The 26,410-nt window shown below is 30.1% G+C and overlaps 1 protein-coding gene across 5 annotated transcripts in view; it reads left to right on the forward strand.

Annotated features, from left to right (window-relative positions):
- ATRNL1 (attractin like 1) overlaps positions 1-26,410 on the forward strand; it is an 857,023-nt gene that overhangs the window by 366,034 nt on the left and 464,579 nt on the right. For 4 of the 5 annotated variants that reach the window (XR_008619833.3, XM_034931565.3, XM_008950947.5 and 1 more), the window contains 3 exons: positions 3,119-3,213; positions 8,351-8,429; positions 10,351-10,508. Coding sequence is in view for 4 of the 5 variants with exons in the window: in XM_034931565.3 (XP_034787456.1) it covers positions 3,119-3,213; positions 8,351-8,429; positions 10,351-10,508 (332 nt within the window). In the remaining variant the exon portion in view is untranslated. Of the gene's footprint in view, positions 1-36; positions 2,788-3,118; positions 3,214-8,350; positions 8,430-10,350; positions 10,509-26,410 lie in introns of those variants that run through there. The other variant, XM_034931566.4, reaches the window with a different exon arrangement.

Consider the following 26,410-nt stretch of genomic DNA (forward strand, 5'->3'; position numbering starts at 1 on the left):
TTTCCTTCGTGATATTTTTTTCTTCATTCTAAATAGATATTCTCTTTCTGAAGACTGCAGCCCTACTTTTTGTTGTGGGAAGTCAGGGACCCCAAATGGAGGGACCGGCTGAAGCCATGGCAGAAGAATATGGATTGTGAAGATTTTATGGACATTTATTAGTTCCCCAAATTAATACTTTTGTAATTTCTTATGCATGTCTTTACTGCAATCTCTAAACATAAATTGTAAAGATTTCATGGACACTTATCACTTCCCCAGTCAATACCCTTGTGATTTCCTATGCCTGTCTTTGCTTTAATCTCTTAATCCTGTCAGCCGAGAAGGATGTGTATCATCTCAGGACCCTGTAATAATTGTGTTAACTACACAAATTGTACAGCATGTGTGTTTGAGCAATATGAAATGTGGGCACCCTGAAAAAAGAACAGAATAACAGCAGTTGTTCAGGGAATACGAGAGATAACCTTAAACTCTGACCGCCAGTGAGCCGGGCAGAACAAAGCCATATTTCTCTTCTTTCAAAAGCAAATGGGAGAAATATCACTGAATTCTTTTTCTCAGCATGGAAAGTCCCTGAGAAAGAGAATGCGCACCTAGGGGTAGGTCTCTGAACTGGCCCTCCTGGGGCGTACCTGTCTCTTATGGTTGAGATTGCAGAGGTGAAATAAACTCCAGTCTCCCATAGCGCTCCCAGGCTTATTAGAAAGAGGAAATTCCCACCTAATAAATTTTGGTCAGACTGGTTGATCTCACCCTGTCTCCTGATAAGATGTTATCAATGACAGTGGTGCCCAAAACTTCATTAGCAATTTTAATTTCGCCTCGGTCCTGTGGTCCTGTGATCTCGCCCTGCCTCCACTTGCCTTGTGATATTCTATTACGCCGTTAAGTACTTGATGTCTGTCACCCACACATATTCGTATACTCCCTCCCCTTTTGAAACTCCCTAATAAAAACTTGCTGGTTTTTGTGGCTCGTGGGGCATCAGGGATCCTACCAACGTGTGATGTCTCCCCCAGACACCCAGCTTTAAAATTTCTCTCTTTTGTACTCTGTCCCTTTATTTCTCAAGCCAGCCAACACTTAGGAAAATAGAAAAGAACCTAAGTGATTATCGGGGCAGATCCCCCAATAACTTTTGAACCTCACTCAGCTGCATTTGTCCAAGGTGATCACTACTCAGTCTTTTAAACATTGTATTTACTTGATGTCTATAGCACTAAATTCTGGGTTTCTTTTTCTCTCCTGGAGTAGCCATTTCTCAGTCTCCTTTGCCAGTTTCTCTTCAGGCTCTGATTATTTAACGTTGGTCTGCCTCAGGGCTAATCTCTTGGACCTCTTGTCTATCTACGAAGACGATTTCCTGCCTTCCTGGCTTTCAATCCCATGTAATTTCTGATAACTTACAAATTGTTATCTACTACGCATGCTCCTGAGCTTGACTTAACATCTGGCTATTCAATAAATTTCTCTAACTTAATATCTCTAAAATTAAGCTCCTAATTATTTCCCCAAGTTCCATCGCAGTCAAACCTATTCTCCATTTAAGTTAATGGTGATTTTTGCTTGGTCTTAGGAAAAAATTTAAAAAAACAGATAAAACTTTGCCTTTCTTTCTTACAAAGGCTGCATTCTTTTATGTAGCCAATCCTGTTTGCTGTACCTTCAAAATACATTCCCTGTATTTGACCACTTCCTGTGGCCTTCACTGCTGTTACCCTGGCCTCCATTAGCTCCTGCCTGTATTACTGGCACAGGCTTTACGAGAATCACAGTTAAGGCTTGCTTTTGCTTTGAGGTTTCTGTACTTGTCCTCTCTGCCTGGAATATTTTTTTCTGGTAAACTCCGTGGCTTATTCTCTTACTATCTCAATTCTCTAAATGTTTCTTCTGAAAGCTGGAAGCATACTCCTACCTAACAGTATCTCCCTCCTCTTCACTGGTTTATTCTTCTCCAAAAGACTGATGTTCATTCAGTAGAGTATTACTTGCAAGAGGACAGAAATTTTTATTTTTTTATTGTATCTCTAGGGCCTAGAACACTGGCACATTGAATTTTCCTCTGCAATTTTTTGGCAGTCAGATGAAAATTGGAACTATGACCTACTGCATAATTCTCATTATCAGATATAAGGATACCTATAAATTCTTATACAAAATATTGCCTTACACTAAATTATACAATAAATATATAGGGTGAATCTTATAAAGTATACAAGTAAGCATACGAATAATGCCTTAATAGTTTTAAAAATAAATTCTGTTAATGTAATTTAATCTGTATGTTCTATATTAATAATTTTTAATGGTTAAGGGTATAATATGAAAGGTATGTATCCAAAAGACAGAAGTAATCTATATTTATTTAAAATAATTGGAAATAATTTTTATAAAAGTAGCAGTTTAATGTTATTAGCAATACATCACCTTCATGTAATATGCATAGCCACTCATGACTTATGACATTTAAATGTTTCACCTTGGTTCCAGCATTATGTATGGACAAAATTAAAAATATCTTTTCCCAGAATTCCTTGTGTCATTGTGAATAAAGGTCATATCTGTAAAATGATGTTTATCATAGAATCATTTTAAAATTACTAAAAGTAGAAGTGAACACAATGGAAAAACAAATAAATACATTATATGAGAAATATTATTTAGCTATCAAACTTCATGTTTTCAAAGAATTTTGAGTTTGTGAAAGTTACAAAGTTTTATGAAAATGTCTATCTTTACAGCTACAGAATTCTAACTGGAATAAAATGCACCAAAATGTTAACTGTATCTCCTTCTAGTTATAAAATTATAGATAATTTTTATTTTATTCACTTACTTTTGTATAGTTTCCAGAATGTCTATAATGTTTTAACTTTGTAATAGCATCAGAAATAATAAATATAATTTTTAAGGAATTAGTACTTCTTCCATAACTATGTTTTGCTTTTTGTTGATTGAGGACAAAGATTTGTATTTTGTTATACTTAAATATACCACTAGTATTTAACAATAATCATTTTTAATATCAGTGTACAATATATTGTAACCTAAATTTTGCTTTTTAGACAGTTTTTAAAGTACATATCAGGATTGTACTTTTTTTTCCTCCCTACAGACAGCCTTTTGATTGATTATCAATTTACCTTCAGCTTATTACAGGAAGATGATCGCCACCATACTGCCATAAACTTTATAGCAAACCCAGAACAGGTGAGGAAAGATTGTTATCTTTTAAAGTATATTATTGGACACAACTTTTTTTCGTATTTCATTTGATTTTACCTCTTCTCAGAATTATCACATTGTAGGGCCTTTGTAGAAACTACTAATCCTATTAATTTTTTCTCTCTTCGTGATTCAATAATTTGTGAGTTTGATATTTCAGATTTTGCAAATAGCCCTATATTTTAAATTAAATATAATTTGTCACTTTATATATCTTGTAACAAAATTTATGCCTATAATTATACAAGCACGGACTGTTCTTATTTAAAAATAAAACTCGGTCGGGCGCAGTGGCTCATGCCTGTAATCCCAGCACTTTGGGAGGCCAAGGTGGGCAGATCATGATGCCCAGAGATCGAGACCATCCTGGCCAACGTGGTGAATCCCCATCTCTATTAAAAATACAAAAATTAGCTAGGCATGATGGTGCGCACCTATAGTCCCAGCTACTGAGGAGGCTGAGGCAGGAGATTTGCTTGAACCCAGGAGGTGGAGGTTGCAGTGAGCCGAGATCACGCCACTGCACTCCAGCCTGGCGACAGAGTGAGACTCCATCTCAAAAAATAAATAAATAAATAAAACTAATGAATTCAAAGCATACTATATTAAATATATTTTACTTTCCTTTATACCATTCCACAGTAATATGATTTGTCTTTTCTCTCAGTCAGTAGTTTATCTGAGTTATATGAATGATGCCTCCTTTAATGAAATTACCACATCACTGATATATTGTATAAGCTTTTGAAGTTTAAATATATGAAAGATTCATTGTGAATTTTAATTTCAGTCCGTCAATTCAGGTAAAGACTCTTAGGATGTGTCGAAATAACACACATATTTTGCTATCCATCTGAGACTTTATTAATTTGAAAATCCTGAGAATGGAAATATCAACCATAGGGTTTATTCGGGTTGAATTTTAGTTCTTTTAAAACTAACACTCATACATTTGAAATGAAGTTATGTTAAATATATATATTATTATTATGAATTCATCCATATTGTTAAATGATATGTTAAATCCATATCATATATTTAATGGTTTTTCAAGTAGGTGAAATGTCTAAATATATTAATACTATGACATTTTGCAACTTCTTTCCTCTTAACGTAGTTCACTGGACTTGCTGACAACTAATATAATTTCTTAAATTTTTCTTTTCCAGTAAAATAGCATTCTGTCTCCCCCATCACCAAAAAAAAGAACAGTTCATTTTACATTTTATGTTACTCTTTATTCCCTAGACTTTATGAATGACTGTATTCTTGGGGAATACATTTAAAGTTTTGACTTTTAAATAATGATTTTAAAGATATTTTGTTTCAAATACAAGCCGTCCTTCACTGATTATCTGTTTCTATATAGATATATTAACAATCTCAGAAACTACATTTATCAATGTGATAAAGTTTTTATACTTGCATTATAATTACCATTGACTTTTTATTGTAGTAAAATAGACATAAAATAACATTTATTTAAATAATTTTAGGTATGTAATTCAATGGCATTAAGTATATTTACAGTGTGGTGCAATCATCACCATCATCCACATTTTCATTATCCCTAACAGAAACTCTGTGACTATTAAACAATAATGCCTCATTCCACACTTCTCTGCAGCCCCTGGTATCTTTATTCTACTCTCTGCCTGTATTAATTGGCTTACTCTAGGTACCTCATATAAATGTAATCATTTGTCCTTTTTTATCTGACTTATTTCATTTAGCATAGTTTTTCCAAGGTTCATCCATGTTGTAGCATGTATCGGAGGTCATTCTTTACCTTTAGCTTCTTGATTAATAGTAATTCCAAACCTGTGGGGTTCTTTGAAGATCTAAGAAATTTGATATAAGAGAGATATCTGACTCAAAATGTGAGAGTGAATAATATTCCTCCACAGTATTGTCCATAGTGTCATACACTTATGTCCAGATTAGCCACAATTCTAGTTTGCTTGTCTTTTTGCCATTTTCTCCTTCAATTTCCAGCAATCCCAAGTGCTTTCCAATGTCCCAGCTTTGTTTTACTTTCTACTATCTTGTCCAATTGAAGCAAAGAAACCAGAAAAGTGTTCTGTGAAGCTTAACGATGCATAACTGTCATGAGAGGCATCGCTAAGAATGCTTATAATATCATTTTGTGTAACCCTCTTTAATTAAAGATATATTCACCTGGGAATAATCTCTGAAATTATTATGTATTATTGGCCAAGGCTTCTTATTCTATAAGAAAATAATAATAAAAAGTAGATAATTATTTATACATTTCCTACATTTTGAAAAACAGATTTAATGTTAACTTGCTATCCATCACTTCTAGCCAGTGCTTTCATGTGAACAATTTCTGAATATGTTTCTGTATAACATTATTTTGCCAAACTTATCCATATCTAACAAACAATGTTCTAAATCACTGATTTTATCACTTACTGGAATAACTACAGTGTCACTTTTTCAGTACAGCTTTTTAAATCCTAAATGCTTTTTATATGGCTTTAGTTATGGTACCATATAATTCAGCATTGCCTAAACTTGGAGTTGATAGAGAATGAACTAAAAATTCAAAAAGAGTTTTATAGGTTTTTAAAATATCAATTGGAAATTTTATGTGACCTTTTAGCGACAACAGTTATGCTCATATTAATCTCATCCAGCATAAGGTACACGTAATTAAGAGACAATTTCAAGAGAAAATAAAGATTTAAGCCTCCTTAAGGGTACACTGATTTCACCATCCTTTACTTTCATAAAAAAGTGACTTTTTGGATCTGTTTCATTAATAGTAAAAAAAATCCACTCCTCAGAGCATGTCCTTTTTTTGAGTTCCCAGTCCTCTGGGTGAAGATGAAGATGAAGAAAGAGAAGAAAAAGAATATACCCTGTCACTATACCTAATAACGATAACACTACAATTATAAGCACTATGGGCTGAAACCAAAGTTTTTTTCCAGAAATTATTTCATTTAATGCTCACAAGAGCTTCTTGAGGGAAGTAATTACATCCCCATTTTAGAGATTAGAAAAATGATTTTTGGAAAGGAAAAGTAATTTCCCCCTAATCAATCAGTCTGTACATTAAAGACCTGAAATTTCAGTCTAAGGTTATCTGACTCTTCACTAATTCTTTTCATTGCTTCATGAAAATGATTTACTGTATATGAAACTGTTATTGGATTCAAGTCTGGTTACTTTATTATGATGACATAAATCAACACTTGCTACCAGATATCTACCTTTGATATCTGGATTTTCCTTAGGACTACATTGTGTATATTTGGAAGTATATTTTGTATACCACAACTGAACAACATAATCTATTGAATAGTCCCTGTCTGCATGCTGACATAAAAGTATTCTGCATTTATTGCTACAGTCAAAGAGTTACTCAATTATTTTTCCGGCCTTCCGTTGAATTTATGCCAACTCTGTGTTTACTTATATCTTAAAAGAAATAGGAAAATCTCAATATGTTTGACAGTTTTGTGGCATATACTGCAGAAGGGTTCTGAACAGCTTGTCAATAGAATTCAGTATTAATTGATAATCAATAGAAAATAAGAAGGAAGTTAACTTCCTTCTTATATTCATGGGCATTTATGAATATCACTATGATGCATAATATAATAGCCTTCTGATTTACTCTATGTATTTAAAGTGCAAGGTTTTATTTTTCTTTGACTACTTCAAATTCTCAGATGCTTTCTCCACAATATTACTATGTACTACTCTAAAAATATGCATGACAATCACTCAACCTTATTATAACAAATTTTATTTTACATGCTCTTTCAAGATGATCATTCTTTTTGAAATCTTATTTGCCTCCTGGAAACTGTGACAATATCATTTGATGGATATGGAACACTGTTAAGAGTTCTTCATAGAGACTAAGCTGTTCTTCCATGTAGGGAAATCATTAAGAGTAGATGTTATTTGGAGGTATAAGATTGGGGCTTTATACGTCTGTCAAATGGGATGGCCATCACACATCATCCAGCAGCCTTTGCTTTTTATGATGTTCCTTATTTCTCCTGCTATTCATCAGGGAAAGGCCATTTTCCTTGTCAGTTTTCCCCTAAGACTGTTATATCAGAAAAGGGGAATTTAGTTGCTTCCATATTTACTTTCTCCTAAGAGCCACTTAGAAAATTGGGAATATATTTTCTATTGGCTTACCTGCTTTATCATATTTAGAAAAATAGTAAAACAAAGGAATTAATATATTCTCTATCTCTCTTACTCCGTTTCATTAGCTAGATCTTAGCAGTATAGAATTTTCTACAAGTCTTTGTAGAGAATATTTAAAATAAAGCATAATACACTCAGTATCTGAAGCTAAACTTACCCATTATGACTATCATTCTTTGCCTTTCCACAGGAACAAATAGTTGTAAATATACCAACTTTCTGCTTCTTACCTCTTGGAGTAAGAAAATCACAAATAACATTTAAAGAAATCTCTTAGGCATATTTCCCTGAAATTAAATGGAAAGAGTCTGTACTCCACTAATGAATGACAAGAAGCGGGTTGAGTGGCATAAAATTAAATTCTCAGTGTTCCTCTCTATAACTGTGTAAACAATGTAATCTGCTGTTTTTTTGGAGTAGGTTCATCATTTTTACCTGAAAGTTTTAGGTTGTGTTATTTTTCCCACTAGAAAATATGGGTTTAATAATAAAAATATACACCTAAGAAGAAGTCTTTTAAAAAAATAATCTTATATTGTTATAAAATTGCTTGGGACTAATCCAAACCTGTTTCATTTAAACCTAGCAAAAAGAATCAAAATACAAATATCAAATTTAAACTAAGTTTAGTCTACAGCTAAGCAAAGAGAATCCAAATAAAAATATTAAATTACAGGAGCCTCTGGCTTACATACAAAAGACCAAATTATAATAGAGAAGATAAATGAGGAACTTGATATCTACCTTTGAATTTATTACACATTTTCTTCATTAAAATGTATAAATGGCATCTACATATATTCAGTTGAATATTTACAAAATCTATAGAGTTTAAGGAATAAAACAGACATAATTAAATCAGTAGACTACATCATATATATCTAGTGTAATTTTTGTTTTTTAACCTTAATATTTTCTTTTCTGGTAGTCGAACAAAAATCTGGATATATCAATTAATGCATCAAACAACTTTAATCTCAACATTACGTGGTCTGTCGGTTCAACAGGTAAAAAAATGTTGATGTCATATCTCTTTTACATGTGTTCCTATCTGGAAGTTGTTCTAACATGATCTACTGTTAATTAAATGTTTGAAATTTTAAAAATGTTATATGCCAGAATTATTTTGCTGTTACTGGTAAAAATAATAAGTAGAAAAATGAATAGAGCTTCATTATTTTGTTAACTTTCTCCTTTATTCAATTAAAATTAGATTGGTAACAAATATTATACACTAAATTAAATTTTTAAGTGGCAGTGTTATAAAATGTGATTTTAATTAAGATAAATTGCTTCTTTAATGACTAAAGAGACTGAAATTTCAATTATTTGATTCACTATTAAAACTATAAATTTAATTATTAACCTTAATATTTATATAAAATAATGAAATTCTTCTGTACATGCTGATTACAGTAAACATCTATTATTGTCAAGCTTAGAAAATATAACCCCTCTTGTCAGCTTCAGTGCTCAGAGGAGTTAAAAAACTGATACATAATATGTCTTTCATAATAAGGTTAATAAATTTAAATTACTGACTTAAAAAGTATATCTGAGAAGCTGTTCAGATTTTTATGTTGAATTATGAAATGTATTCTTACTTTAATTTTATTTTTACTTTTATTCTAAAAATGTTATTGGTATCTATTTTCTGTATCAAAGGTATACTCTTGCATAGATGTGCTGGAAATTGTTTCTTTTTTATAGAAAATTTATGGATTCTTAGAAATTTATATTTGATTTCTGAAAATTAAATCATTATGCTATTTTAATATGTAGAATATTATGGATACATATAATTCAAGAATTAAGAGCTCTTTTGCAATTCCCAAATTTATATATTACATTCAAAAAATGAAAATTCAGGCAAATAGGCATTTTGTTACTATTAGTGCCAAACATACAGTAAAATGTTGGCACTATGGGTTTCATTAAGGAAAAATTCATAATAACTTGTACTGTTAATTTGATAGTTATTTCTGACCAGTAAGAAAACTGTAAGGGTTTAAAAATGTGTCTACAAAAATGTCTATAACACATTTCTAATCACTTCAGAACAATAATTTTAGTATGCAAGACATCACGTGTTCTTTCAGATTCCCAGACCAAATCTCAGAAATTTTTATTTATCAGATTTGGAGATGAAGTCATGGAATCTGCATTTAATAAATGTACACAAGGTGATTATGGAATAAGTGGTTAGTTAAAAATTCAATTACGCAGTATACTAATTCTAATTATTTTTACTATTGATTAAGGTGAAAGTATTGCTAAGATTGTTGGAAATGCTTTGTTCTATTTTATTAACTTCAGTAAATATTTATTCAGCACTCAATATGTGTTCAACCAATTGAGCATTTAGCTCATGTTTTAAATTGTGGCCTCCACCCAATTTATTTAAAGCAATGATGGTTGAATTTGTGGTAAGACAAGTAAATTGATTTTTTCCCATTTTTTAATTGGATTGAGACACACGAAAATATGGTCTGATTTCTTTTTAAATGCTCTGTGGCATTGTAAACAGAATGAGCTCAGTTTCTAGAGCCACATATACCTGAGTTCCAACTGCTTAGTAGCTATAAACTTGGGGCAAATGCTTTAATCTTTCTGAGGCTCAGGTCGAAATCTGAAAAATGGAGGTGATAATACTTCTGGGATATTATTGGTTTTAAAAAAGAATATAAAGTCTCTAAGCTAGTGCCTAGTACATAGCACTTAATCAGTGGTAGCATTTTTAAAAATAATTTTTATACTAAATTTATTTCCATTATATTTATGGCAAACTTATTTTCCTTCATTCAAAATTATAAACAGTATATTTTGATAATTATTTTTATAAGAGCAATTATAAAAAACTATAATATGCATTTTTAAATTCATAAAGATATTTCCTAATATTAATTATTTAAATTATTTACATTTTAGCTGGAACAATATCTGGGGAAGAGACTCCTATAGTTTCCAAGAATAATATAAAGGAATACAGAGATAGTTTTTCCTATGAAAAATTTAACTTTAGAAGCAATCCTAACATTACATTCTATGTGTACGTCAGCAACTTTTCCTGGCCTATTAAAATACAGGTAAGTGTTAAGAGTATTTACTTCTAATGACCATAATATCATTAAGAAAAGAATGGTGCTTTTGTCCAAAGCGATGATATATGTACATTTCCTGACTTGACTAATACAAAAACATGCATTGACCTTTGATAAATAAAGGTCTGCGAATGTGTGTGATGATGAATTTCTCTGTAAAAACCCTCATGGAACAAACTCTATACTTAAATTTTTCAGTGATTATTATGTACTAACCAATGCAGCCAACTGAAATGTTTTGGTTTTCTGATTAATTATATACTTTAACTGAGGGTTAAATAAATACTGTTCTCATATAACCCCACTTGAAATTATTTTCCGTTTGAGTAGTCTTATTTTTACTTTAGCACATTCTGAAAATAATGTGATCTTTCATTAAAGATTTTGAGTTAGCAGTATTTCAGTTACCTCTTTAATTACCTCTCATCATTAATTTCCTAATCTGTACTACATGTGTGTTTTACATTTCATTTTTGTTATAGTTAGAGGTAGTCTACTTAAGACGTCAGATTTACTTCTAGGAAAGAATTGGAATATTCTTTCTATCTTATAGTCAAGGTTTGTGTTCTTAATTTATGTTTTCCTGAAAGAAAAGCCTATCTATTGGGATGCTGGGATTTGTTCATTCCTTTACAACTGATTGATTAGATTGAATTTACATTAGTTATTCGAATAGCTTATATATACCAATCCTTGTTCATGGCTTTTATGTTTTAAAATCTTTTAAAGATTTTCAGATCATCCCTTCCCTATATATTAGTAAATTATAGCATATGCTCTGTAACTAGAAATGTTTGCAGGTTTTATTTATATTAATTTCTATGTGATTTGTGGAAAGAATGAGTGATTTTTAAAATCATATGTTTGCTGGAAAAAATTTTTCTTCTTATTTTTAAGGTTGATGTAACACTTAAATTGTGGAAATTATTCAACTGTTCAGGAAATATGAGTATAAATTACTATTCAGTTCACTTTTGAGAATTAATTTGAGAAATTTACTTCTTCATTGTATAGTGATTGATTTAGATGCTGGTACTGTCAGAAAAATGCCATAAATATTTTTTTTTTAAATTTTAACATTAAGGATGTGTAACTTTATTTCCTAAGATTCATAGAGAAATATTTATCAAATTTCACTTCATTTATTCAATTATGATTGAAAGGGAAAAGGGTTCATCTATAGCACGTAGTAATTAGTTATTAAAATTGATATGATTATATTTTAAATTGCTTCCTATCCTTATTTCTTGTTTATATACTTTTGAAAAAAAATTACATAGTTATTTTAGAATGTTTTTGAATATTTCCTGGTTAGGAATTAACTTTCTAAATTGGGTTTTTTTGAGAACTTACTCTTTTGGAAGCAAAATCAAAATTTGTGTAACGAGGTTGAAATACTCCACTCTCTCAAAATAATACAGTGTGGAAAATAAATGAGATGGACAAGATACGTAGGCCTAATTTCTCCTCTTTATTAAACTCATTATGCCTATGGAATATGTTACATTAAAGCATAGAAGTATTAATATATGTGTTTATTTATAAGACTAGAATAAACTTTAAATTATAATATTATACAAAACGCAGTAAAATTATTTTAATTATGATTTTAAATACTGGCAGCCATCATTGTATTCCCTTTCAATAAGTTCATAAGTTTTTTAGATTCCACCTATAAGTGATATCATGCAATATTTGTCTTTTTGTGACTGACTTGTTTATTTAGCATCATGTCCTTCAGTTTCTTCTATGTTGTCACAAATAGCAAGATTTCCTGCTTTTTAAAGGCTGAATAATATTCCATTGTTATGTGTGTGTATGTACGTATATAAATATATACATATTATGAATATGAAACATATAAATATAAATCACAATTTCTTTATGCTTTCATCTATCCATGGACACAGCTTGCTTCTGTATCTTGGCTATTGGAAATAACGTTGTAAAGAATGTGAGAGTGCAGCTGTATCTCTGAGATACTGATTTCACTTGCTTTGAATATATCCCCAGTGGTGGGATTGCTGGATCATTGGTAGTTTTATTTTTAATTTTGGGGGGAATCTTCATACGGCTTTACATGATGGCTATACCAATTTACATTCCATCAATTGTGTGTAAGAATTTCCCTTGCTCCACATCCATTCTAACACTTGTTATCTTTTGTATTTTTGATAATGGCCATCATAACAGCTATGAGGTGATATCTTATTGTGGTTTTGATTTGCATTTCTTTGATGATTAGCAATGCTGAGCACCATTTCATACACCTATTGGTCATTTGTGTGTCTTCTGTGGAGAAATGTATAATCAGGTCCTTTGCCCATTGTTTCCATTGAGTTTTTGTTTTCTTGCTATTGCATTTCATGAGTTCCTTACATATTTTGGATATTAACTTCTTATTGAATAGATCATTTGCAAATTTATTTTCTATTCTGTAGGTTGCCTTTTCAGTTTGTTGATTGTTTCCTTTGCTGTGCCAGGAAGCTTTTTTTAGTTTGATGCAGTCCCACTTGTTTATTTTTGCTTTTGTTGCCTGAACTTTTGGTATTATATCCAAAAAAATCATTGATAAAGCCAATGTCAAGGAGCTTAGTCCCTTTATTCTGTTTTATAATTACAGGTCTTATATTTACATCTTTAATCCATTTTGAGTTGATTTTTGTATATGGTATAAAGTAAGAATCCAATTTCATCTTCTACATATTGATATCCCAGTGTTACCAATACCATTTATTGAAGAGACTGTGTTTCCTTTACTATTTATTCCTGGCACTGAGTCAAAGATCAGTTGACGCTGTCTATGGGTTTATTTCTAGCCTCTCTATTCTGCTCCATTGGTATTAGTGTATTTTTATGCCAGCAACTTCCTGTTTTGATTACTATAGATTCCTAATATAGTTTGAAATCAGTAAGTATGATGCCTCCAGCTTTGTTCTTCTTTTATAAAATTTCTTTGACTATTTGCAGTCTTTTGTGGTTCCTTTTGAATTTAAAAATTTTTTTTCTATTTCTGTGAAAAATGTAATTGGAATTTTGAAAGCAATTGTATTGACTCTGTAGAACACTTTGGGTAGTGTGGCCGTTTAAACAATGTTAATTCTTCCAATCAATGAACATAGGATATTTTTCCATTTATTTTTGATGTTTTCAATTTCTTTCATCAATGCTTTATAATTTTCCGTGTACAGGCCTTTCATTTCCTTGGTTAAACTTATTCTTAAGTATTTTATTCTTTTTGATGCTCCAGTAAATATGATTTGTTTACTTAACTTCTGATTTGGAGAGTTCATTGTTAATGTATAGAATTGCAACTGATTTTTGTATGTTGGTTTTGTATCCTGCAACTTGACTGACTTTTTTATTCTTTTTAACAGTTTATTGGTGGATTGTCTAGGGTTTCTTGTGTATGAGAACATGTCATCTGCAAACAGAGACAGGTTTTCTTCTTCTTTTCCAATTTGGATGCCTTTTACTTTTCCTTGTCTAATTGCTTTTTCTAGGACTACCAGTCCTATGTTGAATAGAAGTAGTGAAACTGGGCATTTTTGTTTCTTTCCTAAAATTAGAGGAAAAACCTTCTGCATCTTGCCATTGTGTAGGATGTTAGCTATTGGCTTGTTGTATATGTTCTTTATTGTGTTGAGGTACATTCCGCTTAAACCTAATTTGTTGGAAGTTTTTATCATGAAACAGTGTTAAACTTTGTCAAATGCTTTTTCAGCATCTATTGAGATGATCATATAATTTTTGTCCTTCATTCTGTTAATGTGGTATATCACATTTTGATTCATGTGTGTTGAACCATCCATGCATTCCTGGGATAAATCCCACTTGATCATGTTTTATGATACTTATAATGTGCTGTTGAATCAAATGTGGTTGGCTAGCATTTTGTTGAGGATATTTGCATTTACATTCATCAAGGATGTTGGCCTGTAATTTTTCTTTTTTTTCCTTATGTTCCCTATGGTAAGCTGTGGTACAATAGTATTCATTTTTATTTATTTGTTTTCCCTCTTACTGTTGCTATTATATTTATTTTTTAAAGAACAGAATACAGCATTATTAACTATAGTCACCATGTTGTACAATAGAAATTTTCAACTTAGTCCATCTATTTAACTAAAATTTTGTGTCCTTTTACCAATGTCTCTGAAATGCCATTGATTTTCTTTCCTTGTAGTCTCCTTGCCTGACTTGGGTGTCAGGGAAATTCTTGCCTTACAGCATAAGTTCGGAAGTGTTCACTCTACTTCATCTTTTTGGAAGAGTTTGAGATGGCTTGGTGTTAATGCTTTAAATGTTTGTTAGAATTCACCAGTGAAGTCATCTATTCCTGAGCTTTTCTTTGTTGGAAAGCTTTTTATAATTGATTCAATCACCTTAGTTATTTTTGATGTGACCAAGTTTTCTATTTTCACATGATTCAGTCTTGGCAAGATGTATTTTTCTAGGAATTTATTCATTCTTTTCTAAGTTATTTAATTTGTTGGCATACAATTCCCCACAGTCATTTCTTATGACCTTTTGGTATCTATGATGTCAGTTGTAATGTCTCCTTATACATTTATAGTTTGTTTAAGTCATGTCTCTTTTTTCTTGGTTAGTCCTGTGCAAGGTTTGTCAGTTTTTAAAATTATTTTAAAAACCAACTGTTTATCTTTTCTATTGTTTTTCTATTCTGTATTTCATTTATTTCCACCATGATCTTTATTATTTCCTTCCATCTGCTAACTTTGGGCTTCACAGTTTAACAATTCTATTGCCATTTATTGTAAGGTAGACCTAGTAGTCATGAAGTTCTTCAGCTTTTGTTTGTCAGCTTTTATGTCTCCTTCATTTCTGAAGGGCAACATTGCCAGGTAAGGTATTCTTGGTTGGTAGTACTTTTCTTTTAGCACTTTAAATATATCATCTTACTCCTCATCTGTGAGGTTTCTGCTGAGAAATCTGTTGATATCCTTAGAAGTATTCTCTTATATGTGATGGGTCACTTTTATCTTCTTCTGCAATTTTCTTTTTGAGTTTTTACGATTGGATTATGATGTGTCCTAGTGAAGTCCTTTTTAGATTGAATCTGTTTGGTGATGTTCAGCTTCATGGATCTAGACATCTGAATCTCTCATAAGATTTGGGAAGTTTTGAGCCATTATTTTCAAGTTAATAGATGCCTCAAGTTTAGGGACTGTTGTGGGTGAAATAGAGCAGGGATGGAAGGGAGATATAGAGGTTTTTAAAGAGTATCACCAGGGATCTTGGTGGTGTTAGGACTCTTCACTTTCTTGAGTCTGGTGGTGGATGAATACATTTTTAAAGCATCCACTAAGTAAAATCAAGTGTTATATAAACACAAAGTAATTATGGATAGTTTTCAGCAAATTTTGATAAACAATGAAATTTAAATTTGGTGATACAAACAAGAATTTCTAAAATAGCCCTTTTTGATTAATTACAAAGTAAACAGTTCTTCAATACCCTGCTATCAAAGTATGGACTGACTAACCAAAGGCATTGACATCACCCAGGAGCATGTCAGAAATGTAGAATTTTAGCCCTGTCGCCACTGAATGAGATCCTGCTTTTTACCCAAATCCCCCTAGGTGATAATGTGCACAGATGCTTGCAAGCCATTGTCTAATAGAAAAACACCACCACCAAAATCACTCCATTTCCTTAATTTGGGAATTGTCTATAGTATTTTCAGTTATGTCTGTGAAGATATGAAATTGTTTGGAATTTGAGGATTGGCTTAAATTATGGTTCACAGCATAACTCAATGAAATATTTAGTGTTCTTTTTCCACTTGCATCTAGATTAGTAGAGATATGATGTTTTTAATGTTTTTTTCATTTTAATGAATTTTGGAGATGATTGAAATTAGTTATATCATAGTGAATAATCCTTGTCTTGTTAAACTACTATTTTAATTATGCATGAAATGCTGCTATTATTTATATGCATTATGTAATGTATTTTGATAATTAGGCAGCTAATATGTAGCAAAACACCTTTATACCTATCAGTTTGTCAGTTATGATGTCAGTAATGATGTTCTAGTTGTTATCAATGGAAGTAATCCAGTGGCAATGGATTACTTCTTAATCGTTATAGTATTTAATTCTCTGTGGCATATCTCACTTATTTCTCCATTTGGAATAACTGTTTCTTCAATTTCTGTTGCATTTGTCTTTCCCATATTTGTGGTTTCAATCAAGTTATTCATTCCTCTGAGCTTCAATTACCCAATCTAGAAAATGAAGATTACTAGTGGTACTTAATTATAGGGTTATCATGATGATTATGTGAGATAGTTATGTAAAACAAAACCTTACCTGTTGCATTGTAATAATTGTTCTAAATTGTAAATAGATAATCATCATTTTCTTTTTCTTCATCATCACCGTCAACATCATTGGTATTTAAGAGAGCTTTTTAATCTTCTTATCATTTACCTCACCTTTTTAAAACCTTTGGTGATTTCTCATAATATTTAAGATAAATTTATTCCTTTATCTTTTACTTATCTATATTAGGTTGATTACTTCTACTACAAGTCATACAAAAATTATAACTGCTCATCATAACAAAGACAAAATATTTAGTTTAATTCATTCTTGTTTTACATCTTTCTATGGTGAGAGTTTAAATCGTTGATTTTAGAACTTTTCTTTTTTCTGATATATACTCTACAGCTATAAATTAACCTATATGCAGTGCTTTGACCGCATTTTACACATTTTGGTATGTTGTATTTTCTTTTTTATTTAGTCCAAAATATTTCCTGATTTTTCCTGTGATATTTTCTTTGATGCATAAGTTATTCCAAAATGTTATTTAATTCATTTCAGGGATATTTCAGGTGTCTCCTTTTTATTAATTTCCAATTTAGTTTTCTCTATGGTCAGAGAGAAACTATGGTTTTAATCCTTTTTAACTTTATTAAGGCTTGTTTTTGGCATATTTTTTATTTTGCAGAAAATTCATGTGCTTAAAAAGCAAAGTGCCTTCTGCTCTTGTTATTCTTTTAATGTCAGTTGGATATTTATTTGATTCTTATTCAATGTCTGAGATTATTGCTGATTTTCTTTCTACTTTTTCTATCAATTACTGAGAATATTTTGGAAATTTCCAACTATTTTTGGTGTTGTGTTTCTTTTTTTAATATTGTCAGATTTTCTTCTTGTTTTTTGAAATTGTAGTTTTTGTACATATACATTTACATAAAAGGTCCCTTTACTGACCCTTTTATTTTTATGAAATGTTCTTTTTTGTCTTTATTAAATCTGCATGCCAAACTACTTTCAGCTCTCCAAATATCTATCCTCTGTCATTTATTTTGTTTTGCTGCTTATTTTTACATTCTGTATTTTTATCTTTCAAATGACCTTTCTGGTCTTAACCTTGTTTTTAACTCTTGCTTAGCTTTTGTCTAATTGTGAATATAACCTCCCCTTATACCTAACTACTAGAAATTACTCTTTTCTTACAACTGGCATATTCTTCAGCTTATCACAGTTTATTTATATTTATTGCTTCACTTATTTATCCATTATTAGCCCTCAAACTCCTTTACAGAGAAACTATATATTTTTTTGTATTTTTAGTACTTAGCTGAGGTAGCTAAAGGAATAGTTTTTAAATTGAGAGATGAGTAATATATTTCTCTGGAGAAAGGAATGTACCAATAAAATATGCTTTCTTATACTCTTAAAAAAGTTTTAACATGCAATGTAGATAGTTTATTAGTACAATAAAAGATTTCTCCCTTATATTTACAAAAATCACATGGGTTTCTTATTTAATAATAACCCAAATTCTTTCTTCTCCCAAAATGAAATTTTATAGTAAGTTGTTTTGTTAGTTAAGATTTTGTGTAAGAAACAGAAATCGTGCATGACTAACAAACAGAAGGAAATGTATTGTTAGCATAAGGTGTTGCTAACAATATGAAAGGGAAGAATAAATCATCAGGTTTTCAATAAGCAGAAAGCTTTCATTCCAGCAGTTTTCAGTCATGTGCATTAGTTGACATTCTTAACTGGGCATGCCTGCTATATTGAATGAAATCTCATGATTTCTCCAACCCATCCTATAAATATTCACTCAGGATCTAAAAATCTTAAGTGAATGTGTCCAACTGGCAAATTTAGGACACCTGTCTAACTTCCTCCTGACCCATAATGGTGCAAGAAAAAAAATTGTCCTGGGAAGTAGTTTTCTGGCTTCTTTGCTCGAAGATATGGGACTTGGATTCACAACCCCAATAAGGAAAAAAATATCTGAAGAAATAATTCTTTGTTTGGTCGGGAGATATTTGGTGATCAAAAGTCAACAAATACTCGTTATCATGGATAACCTTGATAGAAGCATATTAATATCTAATAAGACTATCCTTCTGAAATCAGTATTTCCTTATTCTAGGAAAATAATACGACTATAAAGTAATGTAATTGTTATTAAAGAAAGAAGGCTTCAGTTATTGTGATTTTTAAAAATATGCAATTAATCTGCTGCAAAGTGAATTGTATGTAACATTTTCATCAATGCCAATTCTAATGTAGATATTCTTATCTTGCTTCCAGGTTACAATTGTTTGCTTTCTCATTGTCAGTAAGCAGTAGTTATTAAGAACACGGGTTCTAAGTCAAACTACTACCTCAATTTGAAATTCTTAAATTACAAGTGATAGGATTGAGAGGAAGGTTTTTTGTTTGTTTTTTAAGTCACAGTCTTTCCATTTCTTCCTCGATGATAATATTGCCTACCTTTATTAGTTTTTCTTGCTGTGTAGCAAATTATCACAAGCTTATCAGGTTAAAACAAGGACCATTTATTATTTTATACTGTCTGTTGGTCAGGAATCTGGGCATGAGTTAACTGCCCTTTGTTAAACCCTATACTCAGGGCTTCACAAGGCTGAAGTTATGGTCTGTTGAGCTGCCGTCTCATCTGAGGCAGAAGGACTTCTTCCAAGGTCAGTAGTTGTTGGCAGAGTTCAGTGCTTTGAAGTTGTAGGTCTTAGGTTTTTCTAGTTACTGTTAGCCAGGGGCTCTTCTTAGCCTCTAGAAGATGGCCGCTGTTCCCTGCCACATGGCCCTCTCTACAACATGACACTGTGCTTCTTTTAGGCCAGTTATACAATCTCTTTTCCTTTAAATCTCTTTCTTCAGTCTGTTATAATGGAGACTGATAAAATTCAATAATCATAGGAGTGACTATTCTACCACCTTTGGCATATAATGTAACGTAATCAAGGGAGTGAATTTTCCATTGTATTCACAGATTCCACCTATACTTAAGGGAAAGGCTTTAACATATATTGTATTAAAATATTAGAAATGTGTATATGTTTATCTTTTGAATTAGGGTAAAAAAATGGAAAGTTATTTAAAGTATATGAAAATAGAGTAAAGATATTGACTAAAATAATAGTATTATAGTTTTATCAAAATAGTTCTTTTTATATCAAATATATTTTATTACAATTTATATTATCAAATGTTTTCACTCCTACTGTCTGCTGTCCTTTCTTCTGTAAACCCATTAGATTTTAATTTTACTTTTATTAATTTATTCTGTAAAACATTTTTATGTGAATTACATGCCAATCAAGCAATTATTATGGTATAAAGACTTCATGTGGGTAAAGACAGTGATAATAACTGTTTATTTAAAAGACAAGTTTTATCTTTTCAGTCTACTAGCATCATTGTTGGCAAAATTCACTGGTTCTATTTTCCTTTATAATTATAAAGATGTTTGAGGAATAAATATCTTTGTTAAGGATTTTTGGTATTTACTTGTTAATACTGTACCCAATTTTTGATAACTAATTAGAAGTTTTTTCTTTTACTGTTCCTAAATTATATGTGTTGTAAAAGTTTCTTGTAGTACCATAGTCTTATATCTATGAATGGAATTCTAGAAATCAAGAAATGTTTTAAAATGTCAAATGCATAATATACTTACTAGAGTAGGAAATTTTAAGTTGGTGGCTATTTGTACAGAATTAATCAGACATTAATTTAGCCATTGAGATCCTCTGCCATTTAAACATATTATTTGATTAATTTATGTACTTTGGAAAGCTGTTTTAATCTAATGTAAATCAGACAAAAGTTTTCTTCATTGTCTTCAAACTTTAATAGAGTGTTTTATGTTTTAGGTTGCCAATCTCTTTAGCATTTAAATATCCTTAAGATCCTTTAGAAATTCTAGTTGTGACTGTGAGACATATAGCAGTGTTATGTGATAAATATTCCAATAATATAGTAATTAAACAGGGAAAAAATCTTTTTGTTTTGAAATGCTGGGAATCATGCCATTGAGTTCATTTGCATGTTTGTAATATGAGATTTTATTTTGGTAGCACTTGTTCTTCATGATTTATAATGTCATGCAATTAAACCTTGATAATAAAAAATAGAAAAAAAGTACTACTGTAGCGGTAGTGCTAATAACTTCAAAAAAAGTGTATTGAACTTAAGTACTTTGTATTCTACAATGGTGCTGTTCATCAACATTTATATATCACAGTTTAAATTAAATTAGATTGACTCTCAATTACCTGTTTCTGAGCAAACTGGCTTTGACAATTCACTATTATATCAATCTGCAAAGTGATGTCATAATTTAGATTAGATTTTTTAATGAGAATGATGCTAGGAATTATTCTTCAGTTTGCAATTCTAATTCCCATTCTATACTGGTTAATTTCCTTACTAGCATTGGTTAAGTTATACAGAACAAAATAGAAAAAGAAGTGAATCCTAGTGCTGATGTCTATAAAATTTTATCACAAATAAATTAGCATTTTCAACATAGATGAGTCATTTGAACACACACACACACACACACACACACACAAAACAGAAAACTACTGGTTAAGTAGATATTAAAGAGGATGTTTTAACTTATACATATGATTTGAAAAGTAAGGTTATAAAAATGTGCTGATGGAGTTGCCCTTGTATATATATATATTTTTTAAATTGACACAGAACACTTTTCGTTATTTGTGGTTCTTGTCTTTTAAATTGTTATATGCTTGAAGAAGTTATCATATATATTTTCAAATACACTTTTTTCTTTTTTAAAAAAGTTTCAATTCTTTTTTGTCATTTAACCAACCATGGTAACATAAATTCAAAAGGTAGTATTAGAAATTGTTAATTTTATCAGTTAAAGATGTATTAACTATACTAATTAGAAATATAAATGTGAATGATATAACAAATATGTAAGAAACACATATAGAGGAGAATGGAAGATTTTCTAATAGCTATAAAATAATACTGGCTATGATAGGTACAAATGTTCTCAAAATTCTCACAAGGAAGATATATTAAATTTACACTACATTGACAGAATTGAGTAGTGAAACCAGAGACCATATTGCCCACAAAGCTGAAAATATTTACTGTCTGGTTCTTTACAGAAAAAGTTCGTTGACTTTTTATGCAAAATGCTCTTATCTAATCCCTTATCCAGAGCTATTCTTTACAAGGAATAAAATTGTTTGAATTAGGTGAGATGGTATAAGTGTAAAATCTGCTTTTCTAAGAAAATTTCTTATGACAAACATTTTCAACTTTTCCAGTGGTAAAATAAATTTGAGTAAAGAAGATTTTTCATTTCTTTATATTATAAATTTTTATAAAGTCATTAATTATATTTTGAAATCTAATGAAACTCTTCTAAAAATTTTAATGAGGTTTTGTTAAATATTCATAATAATCCCATAGATATTTTTAGATGGTTGCCCTTGTAATATAATATTCTTTTATAAACTACCCTGGTTTTTATATAACATATTGTAAACAATTTTAGTTTTAACATAATATTAATTAATGTTTTTAATACTATAAGAATTTTTTCAGATCATATACTTCCATAGTCTGTTACTGGAAATTTGGAGTTATTTTTGTTTTAAAAAACAACAAGGTGATGAATATCTTTGTGTGCATTCATCTTCTATTTTAGAAAATTATTTCTTTTGCACATATGTCCCCAAATTAAATTATTGGGTTAAAGTATATAAACAAATTTATGATTCGATATTATGCACTAGGCATTATTCAAGGTATTGTATATGATTTAGTGCTGTTATTCCTAACTTATAAAATATTTTTATCTAAATTTTTATAAATGAACAAAATAACTTGTTGAATTTCATACAGTAGGCAATTGAATTGAGATATGAGACTGGTCAATTTGACACCAGATCCCATTCTACCACTATTAACTCACATTTCTTTATTTTACTATCATTTTATTAGTATTAATATTAAGGCTGAACATTTTTCTATTTATAAAATATTTACTGAGAAGAATTTATAAACAAACATATTTATAATCTTATATTTATATCTCAGGACAGCTTCCTGAGGATATTTTGTTTTAGCTCTAGACACGCTTCCATTTTAAACCCAAACTGGAAGTGTGTAAAAGTTAGTCATTTGAAAAAAATATAACTATACTTGATTTGTTTGCAATTACAATTAAGTATTACCTCTTGGGGTTTGTTAAGAACGTCTACTTCAGAAATTTTTTAAAAAATGACTTAATTTTTGGCAAAGGTATTAAAGTATGAGTACTATATTTTGGGTTTGATTTGTGAACTACTGATGCCTTTAAGAATTCATCAATATCCATAATCTCAGAAGGCAGTATGTTTACAATAATGGATCAAATGAAATATTAATATATAATGACTTAGCATAGCAAATATTTCAGAATCTCTCAATAGATAATAAAGGTATATGTGACTTAAGATTGTACTTCTACTTGGACTCGTGTTTCATATTGTTATATAATGTTACTAGAATCACTAAATAAATATTGAATTAATGCAGAATAGAGGATTACAGCAATTCTTTAAATATTGCCTTACAAATGAATATTCAGCACACAGTGGGTTCTATGTGTAAATCTGTAGGTTGAAATTTAGAATTTTTACTAATGTCTTTATTTTTGTAATTGCTCTACAAGAGTTGCTTATTCAAATGGCAAAGTGAATGATTATGTAAGATAATGTAAATTGTGGTAGTTTCGAAATTTCCATGTTCTTTTAACTTTTATGAAATTTGATGAGAATAAAAATGCTTCTTTTATTAATATATTTATAATACTGAATCATATGTTTCTCCTTATTTTGTACTTTGATGATTGGATAAACAAATATAATAATTTTTAATTAATTATGTAGTAATGAATTTCTTCATTAATAAGCATTTATTGAGTTATTCGCTTTGAGTAGTCTAATAAATTACAGTAAAAACACATATAAAAATAGAATTAATAAAGTTTGAATCAGTCCCAAGAATTAGAGCTTATTTAAGAATAAGCTCTATTTGTTGCTTCATATAGGAAGCTCAGAGAATTGTAAAGTAGAATCCAAAATTTATACAAAAGCGGACTTTATTCTGTACTGAATGTTGTTAGTAACTAAAATTTAGGCATAAAAGAAGTTAGAGGTGAAGGTCTTAAATATTCTTTGTTTTAGCATATACCTAGATATTGAATAATTCGTTTACATATTCTTTGCTTAGGTTCCCAGTTCTGTACTAACCGTAAGGTAAGAAAGAGTAGGGGATAATCTGCTTGCTAATAGAAGAGTATATATTTTATTTGTTAAGTAAATAAAATGGTATGTTTTAACATTTCTGGACAGTTTTGGCTTTTCCTAAAACATTTTGGTCCTATCAAATTATAAATGAAAATTATTATTTGTAATTATTAATTTACCAACCCCTGTGCTAATGGAAAAAGAAACTTATTGCATGTTGATCTCCTATAGAAAGACATCTGCTCTTACAAGTCAGATATGAAATTAGTTCCATCATTTATTTCATATGCCTTCATAAATCAACAATAGTTTATATAATGAAAGAAGTCACCAGAAACTTGTATTGCATAAAGAACTGTTCTCAAACTTTCACGCTGGGAAAAAAATTGTTTAGAAAGAGAGGGCATCTTGATTGAAGCTTTAAGCAAATTTAGGAAATTATAATGATGTTGTCTCATAATTACTAGAGATATAGCAAATATAGATTTTCATTGCTTATATTTTATTTAATTCTTTCATTCCTTCAACTTTCAGCATAAATTTTATTGGTCATTTGTGCATATACAATTTTGGCTTATTGCCAAATATATTTAATATAATTTGATGTAACAACAAAATATACCACATGACTATATGTACAGACCTAATTTACAAATTGTAATTCAGTTATTTCTTTAGATTTATCAATTTTATTATACTTAATTTTCACAAAATCTAGATGTTAGAAGAAATCGTGTAATTATATGTATATGTTGTTTTAATTATTTACACATGGTGCTTTAAAGTTAATGCAAATGTGATTAAATGTGAGTGTTATGATTCCATTTTACTTATGATTTTTAAAGCATTTTATATGCTAGGTCAATGTTTTTGATAGAGTCCACGTGAAATAAACATTGAAATATTCATTATTTTTGCACACTCTAAGAAGGAATCAATCTCATATTTGCCCATGTTTTTAGAGTTTGACATGCTTTTAGGCTAATTGTTTGTGAGACTGTAAGAAGCAGAGAGAGGGCCACCACTCAAGTGAAATATTCAGGAAGCATTTGTAAGAATTTGTAAGAATACAGTTGAATAAACCTACACTAGATCTCTCAAAAGCAGAGTGCCTTATACTCCCTTTCTTGGGATAATGGTAATAATTTTGAAATGCAATTGAAGAGACTCTGTTTCTGATTATCTTTTTTTTTTCACTAAATGTCAAATCTTAGATCTTTTTCATATCTTTTAAAATTCTAAATCTATATCTCATTGATTTTAGGTTATGAAGTATTCTGCAAATTACCAAATGCTGTTCTTAAATATTATGTTTTTTCATTTTGTTTATCATATTTTGAATAATCTTCCAATTCACTGTCTACTTACAGATTATGCTATTTTATATTTTAATTTTGAGATTTTATCTCAGGTCTTGTTTGTGTTCACTCTTTTACAGTTAAAAAACCCAAGAATCAGTGTATTAATATATATCAAATGCAGTGGCAGAATATTTAATTTATCTTAAATAAATTAAATAGGATAAGGTATCAAGTTACAGTCTTCATACTTTTATTATATACAGTATACTTTTTAGGACTGTGTGTATTTAAATAAGTTATACAATTTTTAAGGGCCCTCTTATTTTCCCAATGAGTGCTTCTTTAACACCACTTTCATTGATATTTGCCTTCTTTGAATTCCCGTAGCATCTTAGCTTATATTTATTCTTATAGTATTTGAACATAAACTCTACTTTTAATATTTGAATATATAATACGTGAATTGCCTGTAGTTGTCTTCTGAGGAAGACTACAAATTTCTGTCAGAGTTAACCATATTTTATAGTTCAAAAATCTTTCCGTTTTTAGACTATTCAAATAATATGTTTGTTTTAGTGCTTTAAATTTGCTCTATCTATGCTAATTATGTGGGGGAGACTAAGAAGAAATGTAAGCTGTTTATTGACCTAAAGAATTTAAATTAGGTAAAAAATCAGGAGCATGCAATAGGGAGAAGATTAATTATGAAATTCAGAGAAGGAGTTGGCAAGAATCACTATGTGAGCGAAAATGAGTGTAAGCTATTAATGAGCCATCACTTGATCATGGTCTGTTTTTTTGTGTGGTGTTGCTAGTATTTAGTAGGTGTGCATTGATATTAATAAGTGATATTGATAACTTTTTTTCCTGTACTGTCTATGTCAGATGTGGCATTTGTGTTATAATTGCTTTATAAAAAGAATTAAAAAGTGTTCCTTCATTTTTATTGTTTTATAAAAATATATATAACATTTAAACTACCTGATCTTTGAAACCATAGTAGAATTTCCCTATGA

This window comes from Pan paniscus, chromosome 8, assembly GCF_029289425.2.
Source record: "Pan paniscus chromosome 8, NHGRI_mPanPan1-v2.0_pri, whole genome shotgun sequence".
NCBI lineage: Eukaryota > Metazoa > Chordata > Mammalia > Primates > Hominidae > Pan > Pan paniscus.